A 20364-nucleotide genomic window follows, 5' to 3' on the forward strand; every position below is an offset into this window, starting at 1 on the left:
CATTATCATCTAGATCATTGATACAGACAACAAACAACAATGGCCCCAGCACATATCCCTGAGGCACACCACTAGTCACAGGCCTCCATTCTGAGAAACAATCGTCCACTACCGCTCCCTGTCTTCTCCCACACAGCTAATTTCGAATCCAGTTTACAACCTTTCCATGGATACCTAGTGTCCGAACCTTCTGAACTAACATCCATGTGGGACCTTGTCAAAGGCCTTACTAAAGTCCATGTCGACAACATCCACAGCCTTTCCTTCATCTACTTTCTTGTTAACCTCCTCGAAAACCTCTACAAGATTCATTAAACACAATCTACCACGCACAAAGCCATGCTGTTACGTACCAGCAACAAAAGAAACACACCGAGTCATGTATAAGTATTAGAAACTACTTTATTAATAATTACTTCTGATAATAAGAAAGAAACAAAACAAAAATGTTAGATATTAAACATTAACCCCAAAACTAAACTCGAAGTGCGTGTGTGGCGAATTCCCAAACTCCAAGTCCAGGAATAGTTCTCAAAGTTCAGTTCAGCAAGCCATAAGGTGAAATGTGAGCAAGGGCTTCTTCAACAACCACCGTTGTCTGAAGATAAGACGTAGATGTGCCGACATTTTATCCTGCTCTAAGATCTATCTAACCCTTCCCTCCCACATAGTCCCCCATTTCTCTATCACTCATGTGTCTATCTAAGAGTCTCTTAAATATCCCTAATGTATCTGCCCCCACAATCTCTGCCGGCAGTGCGTTCCATGCACCCACGACTCTATGTAAAAAAAAACTTACCTCTGACATCCCCCTTATGTCTTCGTCAAATCACCTTAAAATTATGTCCCCTCATCTTAGCCATTTTCACCCTGAGAGAAGGTCTCTGACTGTCTCCTCAATCTATGCCTCTTATCACCTTGTACACCTCTATCAAGTCCCCTCTCATCCTCCTTCTCTCCAAAGAGAAAAGCCCCAGCTCACTCAACCTATCCTCATAAGACATGCTCTCCAATCCAGGCAATATCCTGGTAAATCTCCTCTGCACCCTCTCTAAATCTTCCACATTCTTCCTATAATGAGGTGACCAGAATTGAACGCAATGCTCCAAGTGTGGTCTAACCAGAGTTCTATAGAGCTGCAACATCACTTCATGGCTCTTGAATTCAATACCCCGACTAATGGTGGCCAACACACCATACACCTTCTTAATAAAGTGTTACAGCTACAGAGAAAGTGCAGTGCAGGCAGACAATAAAGTGCAAGGCCATAATGAGGTAAATTGTGAGGTCAACAGTCCATCTTATTGTACTAGGGAACCGTTCAGTAGTCTTATAGCGGCGGCATAGAAGCTGTCCTTGAGCCCAGTGGTAGTGCTTTTGTGCTTTTCTATCTTCTGGGAAAGGGGAGAAGAGAGAATGTCAGGGGTGGGAGGGGTCTTTGATTACGCTGGCTGCTTTCCTGAGGCAGTGAGAAGTGTAGACACATTCCATGGAGGGGAGGCTGGTTTCCATGATGTGCTGAGCTATGCCCACAACCCTCTGCAGTTTCTTGCGGTCACAGTCAGAGCAGTTGCTGTACCAAACCTTAATGCATCCAGATCAGATGATTTTTATGGTGCATCTATAAAAATTGGTGAGGGTCAAAGGGGAAATGCCAAATTTCTTTAGCCTCCCGAGTAGGAGGAGACGCTGGTGAGCTTTCTTGGCCATAGGTCATGTGATTGCCCTGTAGGGAGTCTGCTCAGTGGTGTCCTAGAAAGACTACATTGCTCAAGCAATAAAGTCATCCTGAGCGACCCTGAATGACACCCAGAAATGCCAAAATCAAATTTGTTGGAGTTGCATGAAATGGTTCTTACCGCATCTCATCAGGGAAAGAAGTCAATTTTCAATTGAATCATGCTGAAGAAAAAATGTTCCTGTAGTTTTACTTCGCTGGTATTTATCTGCATGTATCCATTCCTTGCCTTTGTAATTTAAAACAATTTGTCATTTGAAACACATGCAGGGTCTCCAACAGTGAACACTGGAGATAACAGACGTTTTCCCCACTCTGTCTAGGGGAGGTAGGGCCACTTGTAAAGCTACAGCTTCTTCAGCCTCACCAGTCGTCAGGTGTTCGCCCTGTCTCAGTGTGCACTGTTCATGGCTCTGGGTGAAAACTCTGTGGTTTCAAATGTCACCACAGAGACTCAACCACGTGATCTACACCACCGAACAGGAAAGACCCAGAAATAGGTTCAATTCCTACCCTGTGTTGAGTTAACCGCAGTTAAGGTTTGTGACAAAAAGTCAAGGTTTGTGACAAACACCAATGGGAGTTGAGGAAAATGAAGGAAGGTTCACGCCACCGTCACCCTTCATAGCACCAAGTCCCCACTGAGAATTCCTGTTTCTGGGTGTGCTCCCCTACTGCCAATCACTGTTTGACGATCCCTTCTGGAGATTGTGGATGTGCCACAAGGCAGCTTGGTCGGCTGGTAATTACTGTCTTGCCTCACAGAAGCCAGTTGACATCCAACCCCTACAGAGCAGAAGTGTTTCTCCCAGGAAGGACGAACGCAATTCCCAATAATGCGGTGCTCTTCTGTGTCGGCAGGGTGAACACGAAGATTCCCTCTTTGCTGGAAGATCCTGTCCTCAACTCTGTGGCAGCTAAATACAAGAAAACGAGTGCTCAGGTGGCCCTGCGTTACCAGATCCAACGCAAAATTGTTGTCATCCCAAAAAGTTTTAATTCCGAGCGCATCAAACAGAACTTTGAGGTGAGGCTTTAGGGTTACTTTATATTGAGATCAACACAATGTCACTTCAAAAAAGTTTTTCCTGCTTCATAGGTATCCCCATGACGATGATTTTGCTCCAGATGAACCTACATTCTCCACCTCCTGTACTTCTTAAGTTCATCTATTTGCCCCAACTACCCAAGTGTTGTAGCTGGCTTCATATTCTACCTGTTCTGTGGCTAAGAACTTGGTCCTGATTTCCCAAATGAAGTTATTACTCTCATTCTGGTCTCTGGAGAGACACAGAGTTGTTTCTGGTGGAACTATCTCCATGTCCACCCTATCGTTCCACTCATGATCCGAGCCTCAAATGGATAGGAAGTGAGATCCGCAGAGTGATTACTATTCAGGCGAGGAATAACTTGAGAGTGACCTTCAGTCGATAAAAAATTAAATTTTCTCATTTAAATTTTAAAATTAAATTTCTTAATGCTCTGAATTCTCTTCTCATTTGTTAGATTTTTGACTTTTCCTTAACGGATGAAGAGATGAAAGCCATTGATGCACTCAACAGAAACGAACGATATGTGGAACTTTTAATGTAAGCTGCCTGTCTGTTGAACAGATCTCACTGTTAGGAGTCTCATTTCAAAGCACCCACCTGTTTGAAACTGGAGAGGCTGGCTTTGTTTCCTCTGGAGTGTTAAGAGGCTGAGGGGTGAGCTGATAGAGGTATATAAAATTGTAAGAGGGATAGATAGGATTGCTTTTCCATGGTGGTGGGGTGGGGGGGGGGGCTTTGTGTCAAAGGCAAGAGGGGGTAGGTTTAAGGTGAGAGGGACGAGGCTGAGAGGGGATGTGAGGAGGAAGTTTTACCCCCACAGAGAGTAGTCTGGAATGTGCTGCCTGAGGCCGTGGTGGGGGCAGAGACTCTCACAACATTTAAGAAAGCTCTCGAATCACCGAGGCATAGGAGGCTACGGACCTGATGCAGGTAAATGGAGTTAATGTGGGTAGGTACAATGGGCGGCACGGAGTTGGTGGGCTGAAGGGCCTGTTTCTGTGTTGTACATCCCTTTGATTAAACAACTGCTGTTGATTGTTTAACTGCACAAAACACAGATGGCATCACTTGATGTGGTCCTCGTGCAGGTCGCAGGTCTGCTGCTCAGGTCGATAGGGTTGTTAGGTGTATGGTGTGTTACCATAGAACCATAGAACCATAGAACAATACAGCACAATACAGGCCCTTCGGCCCACCATGTTGTGCCATCCATCAAACCACCCTCACACTACCTAACCCCTTCCTCCCGCATATCCCTCTATCTCACATTCCTCCATGTGCCTATCCAACAAACTCTTGAACCTGTCCAATGTATCTGCCTCCACCACCACCCCAGGCAGCACATTCCATGCACCAACCACCCTCTGGGTGAAAAACCTCCCCCTGACATCTCCCCTGAACCTCCCACACATAACCTTAAAGCCACACCCTCTCGTCTTAAGCATTGGTGCCCTGGGAAGGAGGCGCTGGCTGTCTACTCTATCTATTCCTCTCAGTATCTTATATACCTCTATCATGTCTCCTCTCATCCTCCTCCTTTCCAGTGAATAAAGCCCTAGCTCCTTAAGCCTCTCCTCATATTCCATACGCTCTAATCCAGGAACCATCCTGGTAAATCTCCTCTGCACCCTCTCCAAGGCCTCCACATCCTTCCGATAATGCGGCAACCAGAACTGAACACAGTACTCTAAGTGTGGTCTAACTAGAGTTTTGTAAAGCTGCATCATCACTTCGCGGCTGTTAATCTCAATCCCACGATTTATGAAAGCTAACATCCCATAGGCCTTCTTAACTGCTCTATCCACCTGTGAGGCAACTTTCAGTGAACTGTGAATATGAACCCCCAGATCCCTCTGCTCCTCTACACTGCCAAGTACCTTGCTATTTACCTTGTACTCTGCCCTGGAGTTTGTCCTTCCAAAGTGTACCACCTCACACTTCTCCGGATTGAACTCCATCTGCCACTTGTCAGCCCAGCTCTGCATCCTATCAATATCCCTCTGTAAGCTCCGACAGCCCTCCACACTATCCACAACACCACCGATCTTAGTGTCGTCTGCAAACTTACTAACCCAGCCCTCCACCCCCTCATCTAAGTCATCTATAAATATCACAAAAAGTAGAGGTCCCAGAACCGATCCCTGCGGGACACCACTAGTCACAGCCCTCCAATCCGAGGGCACTCCTTCCACCACAATCCTCTGCTTTCTACAGGCAAGCCAATTCCTAATCCACACAGCCAAGCTTCCCTGGATCCCTTGGCCTCTGACCTTCTGAAGAACCTACCGTGAGGAACCTTATCAAATGCCTTACTAAAATCCATATAGACCACATCCACCGCACTACCCTCATCAATCTTCCTTGTCACCTCCTCAAAGAACCCTATCAGGCTTGTGAGGCAAGATCTTCCCTTCACAAAGCCATGCTGGCTGTCTCTAATCAGTCCATGATTCTCTAGGTGTTCATAGATCCTATCCCTTAGAATCCTTTCTAACAGCTTTCCACCACAGACGTAAGGCTCACCGGTCTGTAATTCCCTGGACTATCCCTACTACCTTTTTTGAACAAGGGGACAACATTCGCCACCCTCCAATCCTCCGGCACCATCCCCATGGTCAACGAGGACTCAAAGATCCTTACCAGCAGTTCAACAATCTCCTCCCTCGCCTCTTGAAGCAGCCTGGGGAATATCCCATCAGGCTCCAGAGATTTACCTGTCTTGATATTATTTAACAACTTCAACAAATCATCTCTTTATATCTACAACCTCGAGAACATTACCCTTACCAGCACTCCCTTCCGCGTCATCAAGACCCCTCTCCCTGGTGAATACGGAAGAGAAGTATTCATTGAGAACTTCTCCCACTTCCGCCACCTCCAGGCACATTCTCCCACCTTTGTCTTTAATCGGACCTACCTTTACCCTAGCCATCCTCCTACCCTTCACGTACGTGAAAAAGACCTTGGGATTTTCCTTAACCCTACTAGCCAATGCCTTTTCATGTCCCCTTCTAGCTCTCCTCGGCCCTTTCTTAAGTTTCTTCCTCGCTACTCTATATTCCTCACAGGCCCTGTCTGAACCTTGCTGCTTATACCTCACGTATGCTACCTTCTTCTCCCTAACTAGTCGTTCCACCTCTCTCATCACCCACGGCTCCTTCATCCTGCCATTCCTTCTCTGCCTCACCGGGACATATTTATCCCTAACATCCTGCATAAGATCCCTGAACATCAACTACATCTCCATAGTACATTTCCCTTCAAAAAGGACATCCCAATTTACACTCCCAAGTTCTCTCCTTATAGCCTCATAGTTCGGTCTTCCCCAATTAAATATCTTCTTGTCCTCTCTGTACCTGTCCCTGCCCATGACAATTTTAAAGGTTATGAAGCAATGGTCACTGTCCCCCAAATGCTCACCCACCAATAGATCCTTCACCCGTCCCAGTTCATTTCCTAAAACTAGATCTAGCGTGGCATTCCCTGTAGTCGGCCTGTCGACATACTGTGTCAGGAATCCCTCCTGGACATATTTAACAAAATCCGTCCCATCTAAACCTTTGGCACTAAGCAGGTTCCAGTCTATATTTGGGAAGTTGAAGTCTCCCATTATAACAACCCTGTTATTTTTGCTTCTCTGCAAACACTGCCTGCCAATCTGCTCCTCTATATCTCTACTGCTACCGGGTGGCCTATAGAATACTCCTAGTAGAGTAACTGCTCCTTTCTTGTTCCTTACTTCCACCCATATGGACTCTAGAGATGATCCTTCTACAACATCCATCCTTTCCACAGCCGTAACAGTGTCCCTGACCAGTATCGCCACCCCTCCTCCTCTTCTCACCCCTACTCTATCCCTCTTAAAACACCGAAAACTAGGAATATTCAATATCCACTCCTGCCCTGACGTCAGCCACGTCTCAGTAACAGCCACAATATCATAGTTCCCCATACGTATCCAAGCCCTCAAGTTCATCTCCCTTATTCCTGACATTTCTTGCGTTGAAGTAAACACACTTCAGTCCATCTGATGTTGGTCTAATGTTGGCCTTCATTAGTCGGGGTATTGAGTTCAAGAGCCGCAAGGTGATGTTGCAGCTCTATAAAACTCTGGTTAGACCACACTTGGAGCATTGCGTTCAATTCTGGTCGCCTCATTATAGGAAGAATGTGGAAGCTTTAGACAGGGTTCAGAGGAAATGTACCGGGATGCTGCCTGGATTGGAGAGCATGTTTTATGAGGATAGGTTGAGTGAGCTGGGGCTTTTCTCTATGGAGAGGAGGAGGATGAGAGGTGACTTGATAGAGGTGTACAAGATGATAAGAGGCATAGATCGAGTGAACTGTCAAAGACTTTTTCCCAGGGTGACAATGGCTAACACTTTCCCTTGTACACTGTCACTCAGCTGAGATGAACCAACAAAGCATAAATCAGATTAGATCAGATAATGATCCATGTAGTTCAAGGACACAACCCCCCAACAACAATGGAACAGCCCTTGTCCCAAACAAACCCACGAACAGGACTGCCCTGGAAGACCCATTGTTTCTGCCTGCTCTTGTCCCACTGAATGCACCTCCTCATACCTTGACTCTATCCCGTCTCCCTTGTCCAGTCCCTCCCCACCTACATCTGGGACGCCTCTCATGCCCTCCACCATCTTGGCAACCTCCAATTGCCCAGTCCCAACTATCATGGATGTCGAGTCTCTATTCCACCTCCATGCCCCATCAGGAAGGTCTCAGGACCCTCCACCTCCTTCTGGAACAAAGACCCAACCAGTTCCCCTCCACCAGAACTCATCCGCCTGGCAGAACTTGCTCTTACCCTCAACAACTTCTCTATCAATTCCTCCCACTTTCTACAAATCAAAAGCTGTAGCCATGGGCACTCACATGGGCCCCAGCTACACGGGACAGTCCTTGTTCCAAACCTACTCTGCCGCCCCTACCCAACTCTTTCTCCGCTACATTGAGGCTGCTTCCTGCACTCGTGCAGTTTTATCACCTTCAGCTACCACCCTGCCCTTAAGTTCACTTGGACTATTTCTGATACCTCTCTTTTCCGGATCTCCCTTTCCTGGATCTCTCTGTCTCCATCTCAGGAGACAAACCACCCATTGATGTTTACCACAAACCCACTGACTCCCACAAGCTGCCTCGGCTGCTCCTCCTCTCACCCGGTTAGGAAGCCGGCCCTTTCTCACAGTTTTTCTGTCTCCATCTCTGCTGCATCTGTTATCAAGGCGAGACTTTCCGCCACAGGACTTCTGAAATGTCCTCCTTTTTCAGGAACCGTGGCTTCCCATCTACTGTAGTGGACGGAGCTCTCACCTGCACTCCTTCTATTTCCTTCACATCTACTCTCAGCCACCCCCCTACCCAGACAGAACAGAGACAGAGTTCCCCGATCCTCACCCTTCACCCCACTCTCCTCTGCATCCAGCGCATCGTCCTTCGGCATTTCTGCCAGCTGCAATGTGATCCCACCACCCGTCCCCAGCCCGTCTCTGCTTTCCACAGGGACCACTCCCTCCGCCACTCCCTGGTCCGCTCATCCCTCCCCACGCATCCCTCCCCAGCCCCACGGCACTTTCCCCTGCAACCACAGGAGGTGCAGCACCTGTCCCTACACTTCCTCCCTCACCGACATCCGGGGGAATGAAAACAGGCCTTCCAGGTAAGGCAGAGATTCACGCGCAGCTCCTCCAATCTCGCCTACTGCATTCGGTACTCCCAGTGTGTCCTCCTGTATGTCGGCACGACCGAGCGGAGACCGGGCAACCGTTCTGCACAGCGTTGGGGCTCTGTCCGCAACGGCCATCTTGAACTCTGGGTTGCATGTCAGTTCAACTCCCCTTCCCATTCTCGTGCCGACCTGTCTGTCCTCGGCCTTCTCCGCTGTGAGACCAAACACAAACCAGAGGAGCAGCGCCTCATACTCTATCTGGGTAGTCTACAGTCCAATGGGGTGAACATTGAACATTCAGGTAATGCACCCACCCCACCCCCTCCCCCGTGTTCCTTCTCCACTCCCACCTGTCCACCCAGGGTCTCTCTCCTTTCATTCACCTTTTCTGTCCCCCACACCCACCCACCCACCCAGATTTGTCACCGTCCCCCACTGGTTCCATCTCTCCATCATCCCCCATCTCACTTGGTTGCACCTGTCACCTACCAGCCCCTGCCTCAGCCCTCCCTCTCCTTTCTACATACCGACTCTCTCCCCTCTCCGCTCCCCGTCCCGATGCAGGGTCTCGGCCTCAGACGTCGGCCGTCCCTCTGCCTCCATGGATGCTGCCTGACCCACTGAGTTCCTCCTGAATTCTGTAGTACCTTGTGCTACCAACTAAAGCGGAGAACATGGAGATAATCTACAGTTCATGCGGCATCTGTGCAGAGTAAAGCGGTCAGTCAGCATTTTATGGTCTCACCTTAAGCTTCCACCCTCTGCTCTCTTGCTGTAGATGGAAGGATCACCCAGAATATCCTTTCAGTGATGACTATTAAACTGGAGCGACTATCGGAAGAAGTGCAAGGATGCAGAAGGAAAGCAGTGATACTGAATGGAGGAACACAGAATTCATTTGGCAGTATATACCAAAACACACTTTTGAGCCTAATAAGTGCAAATAAAAAAGTAGCTCTCCCAGAGCTCATGTCACACAAAGACTCAGAAATATTTGAGGTGCAATAAGCAGCGGGAGGGAATTCCGAATTTAACACACACTTCTACCTGTGATTTGCAGCTCAAATTATAACAAGTCAAATGTAACATAATCACTCAAATATCAAATGTAATGAATCCAAAAATACAAGTCACCAACTGCATCAGCATAAATCCTGGTTTGTATGCTAATGGAGTGTATGTGACTCTCCCTAAGCTTCTGTACACACCTAGGGATGGTCAAAGATCAGATTATGCTCAGCAGAAAAATCAGACAAATCAGTTTTTCCCGACACTTGCACAGATTACAGGGTGACATGATAGAAGTACTTTAAGTTATGAACATTTTAGGGCACTCAAGAGCAGATTGTTTCTGCTGGCTGAGGGACAAGAGGACACAGATACATGTGAGTGACAAATACTCACTAAAGCTCTTGTAGCTGCATTCAGCAAAGGTGCCAAATGAATGATGTATCTCAGCTTCCTAATGAGATCTCCACCATCACAGAAGCCAATCTTTAGCCAATTCTCCACACAAAATATCAGGAAATGGCTGAGGATGCTAGATAAACCATCATGTGATGAGACAACATCCAGCTGTAAATAAATTGGTAAATTGGTTTGTTATTGTCACATGTACCGAGATACAGTGAAAAACTTTGTTCTGCACGCCATCCATACATCATTTCATTATGACAGTGTATTGAGGCAGTACAAGGGAAAACAATAACAGACTGCTGAATAAAGTGTTACAGTTACAGAGAAAGTGCAGTGCAGGCAGACAATAAGGTGCAAGGCCATAATGAGGTAGATCATGAAGTCAAGAGTCCATCTTGTCATACAAGAGGTTCGTTCAGTAGTCTTATAACAGAGGGATAGAAGCTGCCCTTGAGCCTGGTGGTATGTGCTTTCAGGCCTTTGTATCTTCTGCCTGATGGGAGAGGGGAGAGGAGAGAATGACCGGGTTGGGTGGGGTCTTTGATTATGTCGGCTGCTTTCCTAAACCATGGAGGGGAGGCTGGTTTTCGTGATGTGCTGAGCTGTCTCCACAACTTTGTGGTTTCTTGTGGTCTTGGGCAGAGCAGTTGCCATACCAAGCCATGATGCATCTGGATAGGTTGCTTTTTGTGGAGCATCTATAAAAATTGGTGAGGGTCAATGGGGACATGCCAAATATCTTTAGCCTCCTGCAGAAGCAGAGGTGCTGGTGAGCTTTCTTGGCCATGGCATCTATGTGGTTGGACCAGGACAGGCTATTGGTGGTGTTCACTCCAAGAACTTGAGGCTCTCAACCCTCTCAACCTCAACGCCATGATGTAAACAAGAGCCTGTGTACGGCCCCCCTTCCTGAAGTCAACGAACAGCACTTTTGTTTTGCTGACATTGAGGGAAAGGTTGTTGTCAAGACACCATGGCACTAGGATCTGTATCTCCTTCCTGTACTCCGACTCATTGTTATTTGAGATTCAGCCCACTACGGTGGTGTCATCTGAAAATTTGTAGATGGAGTTAGAGCAGAATCTTGCCACACAGTCACGAGTGAGTAGGAAGCAAAGTAGGGGGCTGAGGATACAGCCTTGTAGGTTACCAGTGTTATTTGTGGCGGAAGTGTTGCTGCCTATCCCGACACAGGCTTTCGACCCGAAACGTCGACAATTCCTTTCCCCCCCACAGATGCTGCTCGACCCGCTGAGTTCCCCCAGCAGATTGTTTGTTGCTCCAGATCCCAGCGTCTGCAGTCTCTGGCGTCTCCTCTCTTGCTGCCTACCCTTACTGATTGCAGTCTGTTGGTCAGGAAGTCAAGGATCCAGTTGGAATGCAGCAGCACTTCTGAAGAACTGTGTGTAATTCAGGCCATTCTCATGGTATCATTCAGCTGATGTGGCGACATGGGATTTTCCCTGCGATAGGACAACATCCGCAAAGGGGGCATTAGTCTTTACAGCAGTCGCAAGCTCACAGTTGTTCTAATGCGTAAACCCACAACTAGATTCTATCATTTTTATTCCTTCCTCTGGGCAGGCCCAGTGATTCCCTCCTGTCTAACCTAATGCCCCTTGGCTCTTCATCAATTATTACAGCACAGCCTGGAGCATCGTGCACCGTTATCCAATCTCCCTGTCCGTATTGTCCGACACTGTGCGCTTGGTGTAGGGCAAAGGTCTTATTCCTCAGCTGGGGTGGGACATACAGAACAATGCCCTGAAATAGATGTTCCCCGGGCATTGTGGCACGCCTGGTCACCTGACTGGCTGCTATGACCATAGGTGGCAGTCGTGTTGTGTCAATACCCAGCTGGGGGCTTGGTGGTCGGCTAGGGTGGTGGAGGCAAATTCATTGGGGGCTTTTAAGAGGAGGTTGGATGGGCACATGAATGAGAGGAAAATGGAGGGATAGGGGCATTCTGTAGGTAGGAGGGATTAGCTGTGTCGGCACAACATTGTGGGCCGAAGGGCCTGTTCTGTGCTGTTCTGTTCTATGTTAAACTGCAGAATGCCGCTTTGTATCTGGGACAACAGCCGGTTGGAAAAGGCAGTGCACACCTGTTCCACGTGTTCTTCCTGAGAGATATTACTCACTGTGTCCTTACTGTTCCCTCATATGGCTTCAGTATTTTGACTTCCCTAAGGAATACTTGTGCCTCTTCCTTCCCTGTCTTACTGGGTGCTTCTGCATCCTTAAATCCCATTGCTGCCACTCTAGTGTAGCAGTTAGTGTAACACTATTACGGCGCCGGCGACCTGGGTTCAATTGCAGCCACTGTCTATAAGGAGTTTGTACGTTCTCCCCGTGTCTGCGTGGGTTTCCTCCGGGTGCTCCGGTTTCCTCCCACATTCCAAAGACGTACGGGTTAGGAAGTTGAGGGCGTGCTATGTTGGTGCCGGAAGCGTGGCGACACTTGCGGGCTGCCCCCAGAACATCCTATGCAAAAAGATGCATTTCACTGTGTGTTTTGAGGTACATGTGACTAATAAAGAGATCTCATCTTTCTGCTTTTCTATCTGATCACTAAGTCCTGCTTCATCTGTCATATTAACAGTGGATATCCCCACTGCCTATCCAGCTCCCACTACCTCCACTAGTCCTCTTCTGGGGTCTGTGCCTTTACCCCCTCTTCCACTTAACTGTGCCCTCAACAGATGTTGTAATGGTGTAGAGCACCATTCAGGCTGTCCAACCTGCTGAGACTAAATATCATCTGGATGAGATGGTAGTGGACAACAGGGACTACTTTTTTCTCCACTGGGCTCATTGCCAACCAACCTTCCACCATCTTTACATCTTCATCATCCAGGGTAGTGGCCTCAGGAGGCGCTAAGTGTGCTAGTTACCACAATAGTGGGAGGTTGAGCCGTGGTCGTTATTGGGCATGAGTCTGTGCACAAGGTAAGTTTTGCACCTGTGGTTCAGGTTGTATAGTGATAGCAACTCAGTACAATAGGCATCTCGGCTGATTTGGACTGGAGTCAGGATCTGTGCCCCAATGTAGATAATAATGAATGCAGTAATGAATCTGTTATACTTGTATTGCCAGGGCATTGGACAGATTCTCCCACTCGTATCATAACCTGGTCCCTGTTCCAATATACATGGACCTTAACTATTTCTATCTCCCGTTTTGTACAAGTAGTTGGGGTGGGCTGTTCTATTAGTGAAGATAGAACTTTGGATTCCTGGGATTGAGGTATTATCCTTCAGGATAGATTAAGGAGGCAGAGTTTGGGAGGCGACCTCATTGGGACAGACAACTCTCCAAGGAGCTTAACAGGGTGGTTGCAAAGATGATGTCTCCACACGGTGCTGTGCGTGTGGTTTTGTGCCCCATTCCAGTTGGATACGTGTGGTCCCTTTGGAGTACTCGTGATTCCAAGTTGATGCATGCATATCAAGAAACCGTAGAGGAAACATATTCGTCCAGTGAGCCACAGGAATGTTAGTGTCCTCCTTAAGCTACCCCAGATACTGTTCAAACTGTGTCCAGATTCCACCAAGCAATTCCTTTCATATCCACTAGGGTGCATGTTTCTCCCAATACTATAACACTGTGTGGTCCTTCTCACCAGAGATTGGAGTCCAGTCCTTTCTGGAAGAACTGTAACCTCCAGCTGATCTCCATCCTTTGGCAACTTGGCTTCAATATTCACTTTCTCCCCTTCCCAGTCCTTAATCCTCCACTGATTGATTACCTCATTCATGCAATGGCTTTGCCAGCTCCCAGATGTACCCCAAAACTTTCCTTTCCATTACAAACCTCTGCTCCTGTAGTTATCACGTCTTCTGGTAGGTGCGTAGCTCGTCCTGTCATCAGCTCAAAGGGTGTCAACCCTGTCCCTGCAGCTGGGGTTGCCCTTAGCTTCATCGGAAAGGCTGGGAGGCCCTTAACCCACCCCTGTCCTTGTCTCAATCAAGGTTTTAGTCAGGCTGCTCTTAAGAGTCTGGTTCAACCAACCTAGAACTCTGTGGATTAGTGGAGCTCTATGGAATGATTCCAACATCTGTTAAGGAAACAGTTAATGTGAAAAGAGGCTCATGAGTAGATGTAGAAAACAATTATTAAAATGAAAGGTTATATCCATCAGAAAAAATCATACATTCCAGTGCTCCTTCCTCAAGGAAAAGGAAGATTGAGAAGTGGCCTGGAAGTCTTTAACATTAGGAAAGGACTTCAGGAATTGGTCATGGTCTCCTGTACAGTTCCAACAGGGGACAGCACCTTGGCTTCTGCCTGCAGCCTTCCAGACTCACCACAGGGGCTCCCCGGGCTACGAGTGATCTGACTTATGGAAATCCGACCACACAAATTCTCCCATAAAGTATCCTAATTAATCCGTGACAGTGTGGTGGTAGAAAGTCGGCTAAAGGAATCAGCTGAGGAGGGGGCTTGAAGAATAGGAAGAGCCTGCCACTGATGGCAGAGCACTGGACTGGCAGATTGTGGCACAAATAACATCCTTCAACACTTACCTTGACCACTCTCTGCTGTATGACAGTTCCATACATAACATTAAAGGGATAAAGCCAGATTTTGATAGCAGGCCATTTCCTGATAGATGATTAGAAAATGGCCAGCAAGCTTCAATTGTTATGATCTGGTGTACCATCTGTTTCCTGTGTCCTTAGGCACAGACAGGGAGGATTTGATTTACCAGCTTTGGAGAAATTGGCTACATTTCCCATACTCTGGCACCCACCATGGCGATTTCCCGTCCACAACTCAAAGACAGCAGGGCCAGCATCACCAACCAGCCAAAGGATGATATCTCATGGAATCCGCAACAAATTTACCCTTGTGGAATTACACCACAGAGGGATCAATACTTGAAGCATGTTGCAGTTTAATGAAAGGAGATTGTTTTTGAGCAGTGCCCAGTTTTAACTTTAATTAAATCCTTAAACATATTGTCTGTAGTTTCAGTTATAAATGCTGCTTGGGAGAGAGTGGTTGGTGTTGCTTATTGGCTAAAGGCTTTGTACCCAGTGATTCTGAATCTTAGTCAGGCCTATTGTGGAGAGGGATCAGAAGGAAGCCCTGAAGAAATTTTTTTCCAAAAATCTTGGTATTCATAATGAAATATATATACACTAAAGGAATAAATACAGTGCAAAACATTTTACAATTCTTGGTGTCATTTGGTCCACGTACTAGGTAGTGTTAACACATTTATTTACACAACTCCATTGCCACTTGGGTGGCCCCCTGGGGTGATACACCCTTCCGTTGTTTGAGGGGCTTCCCCGCTGGACTCCACCCCTCCATGTCCTGTTTGGGACATAACCAAGAATGGGGATGGATGCATCCAAGTCAAAGACTGATGTGATTCTATGACGATTGGGTCATCTGCAACACCTCTCTGTTGCTGTGGGTACCAGTCAGGAGGACTTTACAAGCTTGATTGAGCTACAATTGCTTGAAATTTATCCTGATGCAAATAGGCCTCTGTAAAAAAAAACTTTATATTGAAATGTGGCCACTGATGGCAGGATTCCAGTGGACATCACTGTTGGACTGGCTGGTCTGTAGTTCATCTCTCCAATACCGATGTGTTCCATTGACAATCCTCCAATCTTCTGGCTCAGCTTTGGGGGACATTTGCAGTCCCTTCTCAAAATGCACAAAATTAGTAGAAATTCACATTTATTGCACTTTATTAAGCATATACATTGCAGTAGTCGGGTTTTTAAACCCAGAAATCCATGCTTACAACAAAAATGTCAACACCTCAAACCCTGTGGCTCTCTACAAATTCAATCCAGAGTTCTAAAAGAAGTGGCCCTGGAAATATTGGATGCACTGGTGATCACCTGCCAAAATATTTTAAGCTCTGCTGCAGTCCCTATAGGTTTGGTAGGTGAGAAACGTAAACCCAGTTTAAAAAAGGGAGGCAAGATTAAAAAGGGAGTTACAGACCAGTAAACCCAACAACAGCAGTGAGGAAAATATGACCAATCTGATTTAAAAGATTCTAATGAAGTGTTAGAAAGTGCTGGAAAGGATTGGACAAAGTCAGCATGGGTTCATGGAATGGAAATGACGTTAACAAGTGAGGGATATAGACCACGTGCAGGCAGATCTGCAGTTTAAATTGGCACCATGGTCAGTACAGACATCATGGGCCAAAGGGCCTGTTCCTGTGCTGTACTGTTCCATGTAAATCTACTGAGTTTTTGGAGGACGTAACCAGTAGAATGTACAAGGCAGATGTGCATTGAGACTTACAGAAGGCTCTTGAAAAGGTCACACGTGCAAGATTAAAGCACGTGGGATTGAGGATAGACAAGAATAAGGGAGCAGGAGTAGATCTTATTCCCTGTGGCAGAGAGTGACGAGTGAGGTTCTGCAGGGATTAGTGCATGGGCCCACTATTCACCCTGTATATCAATGGTTTGGACAAGGGAATTAAATGCAACATTTCCAAGTTTGCAAACTTGAGTGTGGGGGAAATGTGAGCTGTGAGGAGGATGCAGCGAGATGCCAATACAATTCAAACAAGCTGAGTGAGTGGAGAAATACATGGCATGGACATCTGAGGTTGATCACTTTGATTCTTGATAGACTACCTAAATAGTGATGACTGGGAAAGGGGAACAGCTGGGTCCTCGTACACCAGTCACTGAAAACCAAGTGTTCAGCTGCAGCAAGCAGTTAGGAAGGCAGGAGATGCATTGCCCTTCATTGCAAGAGTTTGAATACAGGAGCAAGGATGCCTTTTTGCAGCTTGTTGAGACACCTTCTGGTGTTCTCTGCAGAGTTTGATCTCCTGATCTGAGGAAGGTCATCCCTGCTAATGGAGGGAATGCCACAAAGTGTCATCTAAATATTCCATAAATGTTTGGTCATTGCAATTTACCCATTAGAACTAACTATACATGAATTTGGTTCATCTTTCCCGCCACTCTGATGTAATAAAATCGGCCTAGATAAAAGGGAGAGAGAGTAGATGTACTTAGATTACCAAGACGTTGAAAGAGATGCCTGATAAAACCTTACCACTCAAGATAAGGGTTCATGGGTTGAAAGGCCTGAATAGAGTGGACATGGAGAGGATGTTTCCAGTAGTGGGAGAGTCTGAGACCAGAGGGCACAGCCTTAGAATAGAAGGATGTCCCTTCAGAATAGAGATGAGGAGAAATTTATTTAGCCAGAGGGCGGTGAATCTGTGGAATTCATTGCCACAGATGGCTGTGGAGGCCGAGTCATTGGGTGTATTTAAGGCAGAGGCTGATAGGCTCTTGATTAGCAAGGGCATCAGTGGTTACAGGGAGAAGGAAGGAGAATGGGGTTGAGAGGGAAAAATAAATCAGCCATGATCGAACGGCAGAGCTGACTCGATGGGTCAGGTGGCCTAATTCTTCTCCTATGTCTTCTGGGTTTGAGGTAAAACGTCTTCAAGGAGGTTTGATTAGTGGTCAAGAATTACAGAATATGGATTAATTTTAATTCAGCAAAGAATAACTAAAGGAATACCTCAGAGACCATTGCTGAGGCCACAACCATTTTCAAATACAGTTACTGCAGTCTGAACTCAATGACGAAGGCTGGAGTGATCTTGGTTCTGGAGTGAAAGGGACAAAATCTGAGCAATCTGAAGCATACTAGAAGTGCGCTAAGTATTAGAAAGACAAGGATTGACTGTAGATGGAATATAAACCTAAAAAGTGTAAGGAGATACAGTTTGGAAGGACTAGTAAGGTTAGGAAATACACAATGGATGGTAGGACCCGAGAAGGTACTGAGGAACAGGGAGACTTTGGTGTACAAGTCCAAGGATCCCTGAAGGTTGATAAGGTGGTTAAGACAACATATGCGATATTTGCCTTCACTGGCTGGGGAACAGAATAGGGAGGTTATTACACAACTATATAAAACATTAGTTCGGCTACATCTGGAGTAGTGTGTGCAGTTCCAGTTGCCACAATACAAGGAGGAATTGATTGCACTGAAGAGGGCGCAGAGGAGATAGGCAGTGCTTGTTATCTTTGATGCAAAGGAGGCTGAGGGGGACCTGATTGGTAAGGGGCATAGATAGTAAGAAACTTTTCACCTTAGTATCAATGACCAGAAAACATATTTAGATGAGGTTTATTCCCCCCAGCAGAGGGCAGTTAAAATCCAGAGCACACTGCTCAGGGGATGGTGGAGGCAGGCACTCTCACAACATTTAAGATGAGCACTTGAAACACAATGGCACAGAAGGCAGTGGGCCAAGGACTGGAGAATGGGATTAGTATAGACAGGTACTTGATGGCCAGCATGGATTGGTGGGCCGAAGGGCCCTCCCAGACTGCAGCTAAGGACTCGGGCAAACATCTGTTTGCTGCATTCTGCTACATTAGACAGGTTGTGAAGATTTCCCACTGCAATGTAATCAAATTCATCATTTCCTCACAGTGGGGGACTTCCTTGGGTCCAGGGCCAGGGAACAAAACTGCACTCAACTCTTTGACAGTACCACATTGTACATTAAGTGCAGAGGAGCCCCCTCAACGGAAGACTGCAGCTGCTGGAATTGAGCAACAAACTATCCGCTAGAGGAACCTGTCCTGAAGCAGGGTCTTGACCCGAAACACTGACAATTCCTTTCCTTCCATAGACGCTGCTCGATCCACTGAGTTCCTCCAGCAGCTTGTTTGTTGCTGGGGGCTCCACTCAATTACCGTGCAGTTAACCTGCAGCAACAACCAATCGCCCTGCTGGTTACATTAAAATACCAGGGAGCAACCACAGCAAGTACCCTTGGTTTCTCATCTGCTGAGCAGAGGAGACGGGTTCACCATTACATTCTGTCTCAGCAGCACCAGCTGTTTTAGATTCTGCTTTGTGAATTCCAGTAATCGCGAGGATTTTCTCCTTTAGAGCAGTGAGCCATTGGTCTATCAGTTGCAGATGTCCCGTTTTTCCATATTCCATCATCCACTTTGATAGATGCAATAGAAAGGCAGGGTATGCTTCATATGGCACATGAAAGGTGTTGGTGCTCACTGAGGTCCTTGAACACAAATTACAAAAGGTCAGTTTGTAGGTTCTGCAGGCAATTATGAAGGCAAATGGTACATTGAACCCAGGTTCGATTCCAGCCACTGTCTGCAAGGAGTTTGTACGTTCTCCCTGTGTGTCTGTGTTGGTTTCCCCCGGGTGCTCCAGTTTCCTCCCACATTCCAAAGATGTACAGGTTAGGAAGTTGTGGGCCATGCTATGTTGGCGCCGGAAGCGTGGCGACACTTGCAGGCTGCCCTCAGCACATTCTATGCAAAAAGATGCATTTCACCGTGTGTTTCAATGTACATGTGACTAATAAAGATCTTATATCTCATATCTTATATAATTGTGAAATAATCTGAGTGCAAGGGACAACTTGCTTCAATTACACAAAGCTCCGTTGAGACCATCTTGTGTACACACCTGGTTTCCCTACCAAAGGAAGGATGTATTTGTACTTGTGACAGAGGGAGAACAGTAAGGTTCAGATTCCAGGAATGTGGAGTGGGCAGGGAAGGTCACTTATTGTACAAGGAGAGATTAAGCAGGTTTATTATATTGCATCTCAGCCCGGTTAGCTGCAGCACAGAATCAATTTGCTTCATGTTCAAGGCAGATCAGCACTGCAATCTTAACCAAGGCAACAGCTGGCCAATAATATAACGTTGGATGAGACATTTTACACAGCAGAGCTTGGATATCTACACCATTGAGGACTGCCGCAATCTCCAAACTCTGCTGATGCCAAATAATTAGCATGTGTCAGAAATGAATTCTGCAAATTGGATTTAAGTATATTCCAATTACCAATGAAAGCAATTAAGAGTCAGGAAGCCATTCGCTGAGGTCCTCCATAGGCAAACTGTGTGTTGTGATGATTTGCAACACTAATTCCAGTCCAGCCCACCAACTTCCACTGTAAGCAGGTGCTGAGCCGAGTAACGACTCCAGTCTTCATTGTACCTGGATGCACAAATCCTCTGGTATTCTTTGGGATTTCTTTTACTTTGAGAGAAGATGTCTGGATCAAATCATAATAAAGTTTGCATTGATTTAACACAAAAAAAATCCCTATAGGCTATGGGCGTTGAAGATTTACATTAAAGGCAGAGGAGAGAGTTTGTTGAGCTTAGGCCATATGACAGACCTATCAGCCAGAAGAGGATGTTCATCGTATTGTAGGGAGGCTGATATAATGGATGTGAACTCTGCCTAAAACACTCATGTCAGGCTGGTCTCAACCTTTCAAGGACATGGCTCCCTGCCTCTTGGGTCAGAGCAGACAAATAAAATGATGAATTCCATGTTCTTTGACTCTTTGGCCAGCATGTGTGCACTGGGGAGGCTGTAGATAGCATAAATGTGTGCCAAACCTTAGGCAGCTCACAGTCACACGGTTTAATATTCCTTCCTTCCCCACACACATACC

General features: G+C 46.6%; 2 protein-coding genes across 2 annotated transcripts in view; one reads left to right on the forward strand and one right to left on the reverse strand.

Annotated features, from left to right (window-relative positions):
- LOC127578377 (aldo-keto reductase family 1 member D1-like) overlaps window positions 1–9462 on the forward strand; it is a 33536-nt gene extending 24074 nt beyond the window's left edge. The window contains exons 7-9 of the mRNA XM_052030328.1: window positions 2600–2765; window positions 3245–3327; window positions 9258–9462. Coding sequence (XP_051886288.1) covers window positions 2600–2765; window positions 3245–3327; window positions 9258–9300 — 292 coding nt within the window. The 3' untranslated portion in view covers window positions 9301–9462. The remainder of the gene's footprint in view (window positions 1–2599; window positions 2766–3244; window positions 3328–9257) is intronic.
- Window positions 9463–15668: 6206 nt separating this feature from the next.
- wdr91 (WD repeat domain 91) overlaps window positions 15669–20364 on the reverse strand; it is a 43690-nt gene continuing 38994 nt past the window's right edge. Inside the window, exon 15 of the mRNA XM_052030425.1 lies at window positions 15669–18945. Coding sequence (XP_051886385.1) covers window positions 18907–18945 — 39 coding nt within the window. The 3' untranslated portion in view covers window positions 15669–18906. The remainder of the gene's footprint in view (window positions 18946–20364) is intronic.

Source organism: Pristis pectinata, chromosome 15, assembly GCF_009764475.1.
Source record: "Pristis pectinata isolate sPriPec2 chromosome 15, sPriPec2.1.pri, whole genome shotgun sequence".
In the NCBI taxonomy this organism is placed as follows: Eukaryota; Metazoa; Chordata; class Chondrichthyes; order Rhinopristiformes; family Pristidae; genus Pristis; species Pristis pectinata.